This window comes from Nematolebias whitei, chromosome 22 (genome assembly GCF_014905685.2).
Source record: "Nematolebias whitei isolate Nwh7 chromosome 22, NemWhi1, whole genome shotgun sequence".
In the NCBI taxonomy this organism is placed as follows: domain Eukaryota; kingdom Metazoa; phylum Chordata; class Actinopteri; order Cyprinodontiformes; family Rivulidae; genus Nematolebias; species Nematolebias whitei.
This window is the reverse complement of record NC_056519.1, coordinates 21,355,492-21,365,812: the sequence shown is the minus strand read 5'-3', so window position 1 is coordinate 21,365,812 and position 10,321 is coordinate 21,355,492. Positions and strand designations below refer to the sequence as shown.

Here is a 10,321-nt window from a genome sequence, read left to right as displayed (position 1 = left end):
CACACAAATTAAAAATGCTCATGACGCCAATGGTCACCACATTGTTTAAGCCAGTGCTTCTCAATTATTTTCTGTTATACCCCCCCACCCCCACCAGGAAGACGTAAACAATTTGCGCACCGTCCCAACTCTCCGCCGCGACTGTAAATAGCATGTCTATAAAATTGTTATAAGTACACCTCTGCCTAACAGTGTGTCCTTATTAACGTTAAAGAAAAAAAAAGAATAAAGATCAACTTACAAAGAAGAATAACTTTATTAACATCGGTTTTTTTTTAGTCTGTAACAGAAACAACTTAAAGTGCATCAATTTGCCTGAAAAAAAAATCCTTTTTTACGCTGTAAACATTTTGGACCATTTGATACTGAAAAATAAAATAAAATATAATCAATAAATAATAATAAATTCAAATTGATCAGCAACATTTTAACTCGGGAGTGTTACATAAAACACTTTGACCTACAAAACAAAAATGAATAAAACAATTTATGCTGATATTTTAAAAAAATCAAAATGAGGAAGTCAGGATCAATGAGCACACTCATCGATAAAACTAAAAAAAAATTGTCAACATGAAAGAGGAAAGAGGGGCAGGTAACACTCTCGCTTTGAGTTACTCTTTGTCACCTGCATGCTGTGGGTGACAAGCGTCCAGAGCTTCATAAAAACAGCAGCTTAACTGAGGAGGTGAATTTATTTTGTTAGCAAAGAATAGAGTCCTAACATTTATTAAACATTACTTCTGTAAATTGTGCTTTGACAAACTCATCAATAAAACTAAAACATTTTGTCAACGCAAAAGAGGAAAGAGGGGGCAGGTGTCGCTCTCGCTTTGAGTTTACTAAAAACAGCAGCGGAGGACGGAGGAGGTGACGGTCGGAGTTTATTTATCGGGCCAGCAGCAGAGGAGAGAGACACGGTTCGTGCATGGCTCCCAAAACGACAAGGCAGCCATATTTGTTCATAACTTTATTATTAGGAACGCACAAGACAAAATGAGAATGTTGAAAAAACAAACAAACAAAAAAACTACTCCGGCAAAAAAAGCATGTTTTCTAGGGTTACATGCGCCTTCCTTGGCATTTCCCCGGCCCCCACGCCCCACTAATTGACAAGGACTGGTTTAAGCCAAGAGTCATTGTCAGCACTGGGAGTTAAAGCGCCCCTAAAGGGCAGATTTTAGAATCGCCCCTGATATAAGGTTATAATTACATGATTCTAATAATAATAGGTCGTGATCTAAAGTGGGACAGTCTGAGGCTGAAACTCCAGGACTGAAAATGAGTTACACTCCGGCTCTGTATGTAGATAAATGTAGATGTTTAATAACCCGTTAAAATATACAAAAATGCAGGAAATGGCATCTACTGTATTCAGAATTCTCTGGGGGAGGACCTCCAGACCCCCCTACAAATCCCCCCCCCCCCCCACACACACACACACACACACACACACACACACATTACAAATGCTTCTGACGCCAGTGCATGCCAGTAGGATAAAACAATTGAAAGCAGCTTTCCACGTCAGTGAATCGTTTCTCAGTTTTAATTTCCTACCGATACGGTTGCAAACAACACGTGATTTATGAGGCTTGGATTATGAACGCTCATTTAGATCTTAAAGAGAAGACAGTGGACTTTGGGTGAAATACGTGAATTTACCTTTTCAACTCCACATTAATTTAAGGCAGTTTAGCATTTGTAAAAGCCACAGTTGACAAAAATAAAAATTAAAAAAACCCTCTTGTTAATGCCGTGCACAGGTAGCAGTGGGTACAGGTATCCTACTAGCACGGTGGTTTTCCTATAGGACTAGTTTCTGGTATGATCTAATGGGACCTATGTACTAAAATGAAAGTGTAACTGTAACAGAGCAGTGTTTTAACCAACATATATCTTTAACTGTATACAGGAATTAACACATTTAGGCTAAAGTCAAAACATGCTTCAATTCAATGCACAGGCTGTATTTCAGTTTCAATACGTCCTCACTGAAACGCTGGTTGTCTGACTGACTCCAGTGAAGCACATTACACAAGCTTTCATGAATAAATTCACTACTAGCTGTTGTGTCCTGGGCTTTAATGAGGAGGTTCAGTGACATTCTCTGAAAACGCCAGAGGCTTCTTCCCACTGACTCATCAAAATAAACTCGAGGCTGACATAACAGCTATGGAGAAACGCTCTCTAGCTGTTTTGATAACCTCAATTTACAATCAACCCTGTGGATTTTTTCTGTCTTCCCTTCGGTTTGTGTTTAACACGAGAAAACATCAGTGCAACGAAGCTCCTTAAACTTGATCTGGTTCCTCCTTTCACAAATCTGCAAAGGATCATTCACAAAGCTACACCTCCATCTGATGCTGCACTCACCAGTTGAGCCCCTCGCAGGTTGATGCCCGTCTCGATGGTGACGTAGTAGGAGGCCTGCAGGAAGGTTCTCTGCAGGACTAAAGCCAAGAACAGCAGAACAGCCAGGACCGAACTATTCCTCAGAAGCTCAGTGGTGAACATGAAGTAGACTCTTAAACCATTCTCCTGCAAGCACAAACACAAAATGGTCGAAGAAATTAAGCATAAACTTTGCAAAATTTTGAACAAGAGCATTTGGTTAGTATGAATGTGTTTAAGATATTTTAAAGTCATTTGCAAAACTATGGCATACAATTAAATCCATTATTATAAAATGGAAAGATTGTGGCGCCACAACAAACCTGCCAAAAGAGGATCGTAAACAAAACAGACTGGCTAAGGAGAGAATTATTCAGAGAAACATTCAGGAGGATAAAGATAACCTTGGTGGAGCTGGACCACTTTTCTGCAGAGATGGGAATATGTGTCTACAGGAGTAGACTGGGCTCTCCCTTAGAGATAGGGTGAGAAGCTCGATCATCCGGGAGAGACTCAGAGTAGAGCCGCTGCTTCTCCACGTCGAGAGGAGCCAGTTGAGGTGGCTTGGGCATCTGTTTAGGATGCCTTCTGGACACCTCCCTGGTGAGGTGTTCCGGACACGTCCCACCGGAAGGAGGCCCAGAGGAAGACCCAGGACACGCTGGAGGGACTATGTTTCTCGGTTGGCCTGGGAACGCCTCGGGATTCCCCCAGAAGAGCTGGCCCAAGTGGCTGGGGAGAGGGAAGTCTGAGCCTCCCTACTTAGGCTGCTACCCCCGCGACCCGACCCCGGATAAGTGGAAGAAAATGGATGGATGGATGGATGGAGCACCATAAGCTGCACAAAGCTGGGCTTCATGGAAGAGTGGCAGGAAAAAGAGATACCTTACTTACAAAAAATAATACGGCAAAATGTTTGGAATTCCTCCCCAAAATATGTAGAAGAAGACGCTGCAGTCAGATGAAAGTAAAACTGAACCTTTGGCTCATCAAGGACAACGTCATGCACAAACATAACACCTCTTATATTGTGAACACCATCCCCACTTTGGAGCATGGTGGTGACCGCATCATGCTGTGAGGATGGGATTCAACAGCAAGGACTGGGCAACCATGGTCATAGTTAAAGACAAGAGTTCCACATACAGCACATTATATGACCATAGGCAAAACATTATACCGGAATAAAGCTATCTATAACAATGACCCGGACAAGGTAAGAACTAAATTAACTTTGACCTTGATTTGTGACCTTGACCTTGGAGCTGAGGTAATTAAAAGTGTACATGACACTGTCTAGTGATGATGAGTACAAGTTTTGTTAAACTATCTTGAGTAGATCACAAATTATGGGCCAGACAAGAGAAAATGTATGGATGAATGGAGACTATACGTCCACCTTCGACGGGCGTATAAATAGATAGGTGGTGTAAAGGAGATAAATTCTTGAACTAGTACGAGATTTGAAACGGGAACGGAGGTTCACCTTCCCTTAAACACTGCTGCTTCAACACTCCAGTGGTTTAAGGTCAAACATTCTGGAATGGTCCAGTCAAACAATCAGCCCAACTAAGAATCTCTGGTTGGATACAAGCGGCGCCAGTCCAACTTGAAGGAGCTGGAGCTGTTTTGTCGTGAAGGATGGCCAAACTTTCTAGTGCTAAACTCTTGCATACAACCCCCTTAAGATTTATTTTAAATTCCAGGTTGTAAGACAATCTGGAACGTGACGCTCGGCAGTCTTTTCCTCAGCAACAAACTAACACCAAGTGTGAGGCGTGTGGGGAATGTTCCACGTCATTCTGATATGCAGCCCTGCTCTGTTTTCTATCTCAGCTACCCATTATACCCTCTTAAACCCACCTGGCAATAGTATAACAACGTCCAGCCAGAGTGAATGAAAACATCCGGTCATTAAAAAAAATGCATCTGTTCTGCTTCTCCTTCAAGCACCGACCTTTGGAGGAGGTTGGCATGAAGTACAGAGTCGTTGATGAGCTCTACCAGCTCTACTGTTCTTTTGCCAACCCTCTGAAGGAGCGTCTGGTTTGTTTCTGTCTGCTTCATCCTCTTTAATGTGCTGACAGGAGGAAATGTGTTGAGCCACAACTCATGGCCCTTTTTGATCATTTTGAGTTATGACAACGCTGGTGTGGATTAGGATTACTGTACACAACAAATCAAAAGTGCATGAATAATGATGTCCCCTGAAATTAGCAGGGGTTATGTTCTTAGAGCACCCAGGAATTGTGAAAAGCATAAGAATCAATTATCAATTACATTTGCATAAACAAGGAATTTGCTTTGTGGTACCAGTGCTTCACAAACATTTTAAACTAAATCAAAAAGTTCACAAACTCAAAAATATAGACGTCCGATCCACACACGGGATCTGGCTGGGGAGTGTTTGTTGCGTGCGTTGCATCAGCGCAAGAAAGAAAGTTCACATCGACCAGGATGGATGAAGTAAATGCCGAGAGAGGGAGTAAAAGGCTTACAGTTCAGACTGTTATAGGATCACTGTCCCAACAAGACACAAGCCACAGTTGATGTAAACACAAATGTTTTCATCTTTCACATTGCCAGACAGCTCCATGATCTGGTCCACTGTGAGGAGCTAGAAGTCCAGGACTAAATAATAAATGTAAAAATTAGGGATGTCTTGAGCTGAACCTAAGTATTGGATCTCTGTTGGCCGTATGGCTTTACGGTCCCCGAGCCGTAATATGGCTGCCTGCTGTAAAACATGATGTAACGTACCAACATGAGTGAGGTATGAAGTATTTAAAAATACAAAACATCCCCTGTTGCTGAGGGATTTAATAGTGAATGTATGTAGTTTTCGAGATGTGTTTTTCTAGACTGGAATTGAACAGGGAGTAAAGTAAACTTTAATGTTTTTGGTGCAAGATATTCGAGTAGGAAAAACACTGTGTAGAAGAGCAGCTTGTTGTTTTCTTGTCTGACGCAGTACAGATAGATGGTCCCTGGTGAGTGGAGGGAGAACATTTTAATCACTACCAAGTGCATTAGCGGAGCCAGGGCGTGGCCAATGGTGGTCTTGGCCACCATAGATTAATCTTCAGCCACCCCAAGGGCCACCCCAATCATTTGAAGAAACTTTACTTTTAAGCAATATAAAAACTAGAACGTATAGTTCCTTCAAGAGATAGAGGTGGCCAGTTTACATATATAAATGGTTGTAGCCATTTTGAATTTTGAGATAGCAACCCAATTTTCAAAAGGAATCTTGACTATGCCTAAATGCAGCCACACACCAAAAGTTTTCTCGCTCAAATGCACGGATGGATGAACAGAGGAACGAATGCTATTTCCCCGTTTTGCTCTGCGATGGGGACAATATAGCTACTTAGCAGCTACTTGTAGCATTTGTGACTTGGGAATAACTTATTTTAGAATTTTTATTCTTCGAATCATTTTATATTAAATAGTAGCAGCCAATGGTGTCACATACTCTTCTCTGGTCTGAGTCCCACCCATCCAAATCTTGGGCTATGTGAAGATATCTTCACTTCAGAAAAATCAAGCGCTCCTCCTGTGGTTTCCACCTCAGAGGACCCCAGTGATGCTGCACCAGGACTAAATGAGGCACCAGCAGATCCTGCTGACTGGTCAACTCCTTCAACTGATAATATACAATTCTCCTTTAAGAGTTTTACAGAATAAGATCCTGTTTGGTTTTAATTTTAATGCTACAAACAAAACGTAAACCACTAACTGAGTAATACAAGACTTGCAAACCCACGTTCATCTTGTCCGCTGACGCAACTTCATCTTTAGCATCCAGGTTATGCACGATGCCGGAGATGCAGAGAGGTCCAGCGAAGCCTAGCAGGTCCGCCAGGTAACGAAAGGTGCTGCTGAGCAGGATGGGACGGCCAAACGCTCGATACATGGAACGCCAGATAGACAGGGATCGATCCGGGTCCTCAGGTGTCTGCGCAGCAAGAGATAAAAGGAAAACAGGTGAAGCATTAGTTTTATTTAGGAAAATTAATAGTTACATGACCATAAAATAAAGTTACCGTTGCCTCGGCTCACCCTTTGATCCTCATAGGCGTCTTTGAGTCGCAGGTAGTTGGTGAGGGCTCTCATAGCGATGGGCAGCTTGCCGATCTTCTTCAGCTCTATTGGCCTCTTATGGGCTCCGATAATGAGAGGATTCATCCACCAATATGTTGCCTAGAAATGTGACAAAACCTGCTGTTTTTTGTGACTATGTACTGTACCAAGAATACCTTTGATACAAATAACCAGTGTTGCAGTTTAGTTTTTATCTTGTCTAAATGATATTTGGTTTAAACTTTTTATTCAATGGTCTTAACACAATGAGGAGAATCTACCTTAGAGAGAAGGTTGACAAAAGGCTGCAGGAAGCGAACCCCCAAATCCTGTAAATCCTCTGGTGGTTTCACCTTCTGAGGGTTGGTAAAGAATACGTACTTCTACAAAAACACACAGGGAAAAAAGAACATCTCAGTGTAAAGGAAATAAAAGCATTCATGCTGGTTTAAAAATGGTAACGAACCCTGACGCGGATGACGTTGATCTCCACGGCCATCAGGAGTCCATACAGGATCACCAACAGAGCGGTGATGCAGAACCTCAGGTGTCGCGGTCCAACAGAGAACTCTGCAAACTGCCACAGCTTGATGGACTTTGTGATGAACGCCAACACCCAGTAAATGAAGAGCACTGTTACAAAAAGTCAAATAATGTCATGTTTCTACCTCTTCATGCCATGATCTTGTAGATGAACAGATGCTGAGATATATTCATCAATTAAAACGGATTCTTCATTTTTCTGGACTGAATAAAACGTGCTTTGAATTTAACAGAAATGTGGACGTGAGACGTTATTTATCTTTGACCCATCAAAATGAATGCAGTCATTTATTTTACAGAATCAAAGTTTAACATCAAACATTTACATTAATTTGGCAAAATATGAAAATAACAACATAATTAAACAGCTTTACAGGTAGTGAGAACCAATGCGGCGATTGTTTTCACTCTTCAGCAGAACAGCAGACCTCAATCCACACGGCGGTGGAATGAGCACTTTACACAGACATTTCTAAAATATCTGGAATGATTTCTACTTGAGAGAAGAATTTAAAAATGGAAAGATGGAGTTTAAAGGGAGTGAAAGATGGTGTGTGAGGGGGAGTGTTGACCAGAACCGACACTCTCCATTCGAACCCAGCTTTTCCTCGGTACGCTTGGTAGCAAAACTTGACTCATTACCTCTCTGAAGATGAATCAGCAGATATGGAGTTCCAGTTAACGCTACCTGTCCAGCGTCTCCATAAGATGGCTGTGACTCGTCCGAAGTAGTGACGAGATTCCGTCCGACACAAGCTCACATCAGCAAGTGGACTTCACATGAGTGGAGTCCTTCAGAAGTTCCACTCAGAGGTGGAAGATGTTATAATCCAAACTCAGAAGAGCCTTATCATGGCTGGACTTCTGTTCTCCCAAACGACTTCACAGAACTGCGGACATCTCAGAACTTCTCCGCCCTCACCGAACTGAGAGAACTAGGAAGTACCGGCATTTTAAAGAGCTCTATTTCCTGTATATTTGAGCGTCCCTGATTGGTCAATATCAACCAGACAGGGGTGTGTTTTGTGATGTAAGAGGTTACTAGAAGTCAGAAAACAGCAAGAATGTTATTGAACAGATTAAAACTGTTCTCAGAGACAGAGAGAGTTTTGTTTTGGCGAGTTGGAGAAACAGGTGCCAACTTCTCTGTTGACGTCTGAGAGGATGTAAAAACAAGGCAGTTGTTCCAACACATGTCTGCTTCGACTCCTGACCTTGGAAAACGCACACTGGCTCATTCAAAGACAGAAATCAGAAAATGCATAAAAATCTGTAACAGGCCTTAACATGAATTCTAACTTTGCATGAGGATTAAAAAATCATTACACTGTTTCACAGTTAATAAAATTGATTAGTTCACTGCAACATCTAAAATGGTTTGAACTAAGACACTTTGATTATCAACATTTGTAAAATAGTAATGATAATAGAAAAGAGAGTGTTCTTTCACTTGAATTTTCAAGAAAGAAAGTCTCAGGATGGGTGAACCTGTATTTCTGGATTCAAATCAATGAAATGACAGTTTCTGTCCCACAAGGTTCTTAAGGTCAAGGGTTTTGACCTTAGGCTTAGTTTTGACATCAGGTTAAGTTCACTACAGTCTACTCCTCTGTCACTTTGCCATAACCACACTGCACTTTCAGCTCATCAGCCCTGATTCACTGCACCTGGTCTGATCCATACTTAAGGACTCCTCTCACCACTCCAATCTGCCAGATTATCATACTTTTTTGGTATTTGTTATCCAACCATCAAGTTTCATGTTCACGCCTTGTTCTTTGGGTTTTGACCTCACGCCTCATCTTGTGGATTTACCATTCTGCCTGCTCCCTGTCTGCTCTCATCTTGACGTTCTGACCCTGTTGCCAATTACTTCTTCTGGACAACGGACCTCAAATTACAGATTGCCCCTTTGGATTTGTCTTTGGATTTCTGAACCCCTGTGCTTGACCCCGACCTCGACTTTTGGACCTCATTTTTGGATTACCGCTCTGACCACTCTAACCACAGCTGTGCTTCACCCAGTTATGGTGATGTTATCACTTCATGCACTGACAGGTGGCTCTCAACCCACCCACCTGTGTAGACTTAATCCCTCCAGCAGCTGCAAGTCAATAAAATTGTTGTTTGTTTTACACTCTTGTTGTCTGGCTATATTTTGAATCCAAAACCCAAAATCCTGACAAATAATTGAACATTAAAAGGGCTGCAAAACACAGTGGGGAATATTTAACCTTTTCACAGAGAAATAAAAGCTCTTGCACCTAAATTAGTTTTTTTGTCCACGTAATTTAAAGATGTAATCATGCTTTGCTAGACTTACACAGATTTGAATGCTTTTACAAACTAAGAAATACAAAACTAATTAAATGCAATGAGAAGGCTAATGCAAAAAAAAAAAAAGAAGCTATAATTCTTACTTTTATTTTTACTGTAAAACTCAACTAGTGCATGTTTTGTCTCTGCAACTAATTTATATAGCTTATATGTTCTATTCTTCAAAACATAAAAAAAATGTTGGACGGGTTCATTTTATCATTACGCAACACATAAGTCACTTTTTGTACAACTGTTATCTCATTAATCCTGCAAACACATTTTCCTGCATAGATCTTGGATAAAATGTGATTGTGAAGAGAGTTTATGAGAATCATGCTGGCAAAATGAGGATTTTTTTTAATTAACATGTTTTTGTTCTCATTAGCCATATCAAAAGCTGCAAAATGATACTGAAATTTAGAAAATTATCACCTAGCAACAAGCTATTTTTGTTTATGAGAGTGGATGGTTTGAAAACTCAATTTTTATTGTTCTGGACTGACGTCATAGAGACTTCCAGCCCTAAGTTTAAAAATGAGGAATTCCTAATCTTCACAATGACACCAAATATTATACAAAGGGATTTCACAGTTGGTAGAGCTGTTGCCTCGCAGTGAGAAGGTTGCTGGATCAAATCCCGCTGGGGACCTTTCTGGCTGCAGTTTGCATGTTCTCTCTGTGCATGTGTGGATTTTCTCCTCCCACAGACCAAAAACATGCATGTTAGGCTGATTGATCAAATTGTCTCTAGGTGTGAGTGAGAGAGTGAATGGTTGTTTGTCTCTATGTGTCCATGTGACGGACTGGAGACCTGTCCAGGGTGTCCCCTGCCGCTCGTACAGTGACTGCTGGATATGGACACCAGTGACCCGAAAAAGAAGAAGCGGGTAAAAGATGATGAATAAATGGATGGATGGATAAACTGACAGATGGATGGATGGATGGATGGATGGATGGATGGATGGATGGAGGGATGAATGGA

The 10,321-nt window shown here is 41.4% G+C and overlaps 1 protein-coding gene across 1 annotated transcript in view; it reads right to left on the bottom strand.

The window, feature by feature from the left end:
- The window catches only part of LOC119428527 (ATP-binding cassette sub-family C member 9-like), a 38,812-nt gene that overhangs the window by 25,247 nt on the left and 3,244 nt on the right, over positions 1–10,321 (bottom strand). The window contains exons 2-6 of the mRNA XM_037696208.1: positions 6,944–7,110; positions 6,759–6,860; positions 6,457–6,597; positions 6,161–6,343; positions 2,377–2,541 (exon numbers count right to left, since the gene is read on the bottom strand). Of these exons, the coding sequence (XP_037552136.1) occupies positions 2,377–2,541; positions 6,161–6,343; positions 6,457–6,597; positions 6,759–6,860; positions 6,944–7,110 (758 nt within the window). The remainder of the gene's footprint in view (positions 1–2,376; positions 2,542–6,160; positions 6,344–6,456; positions 6,598–6,758; positions 6,861–6,943; positions 7,111–10,321) is intronic.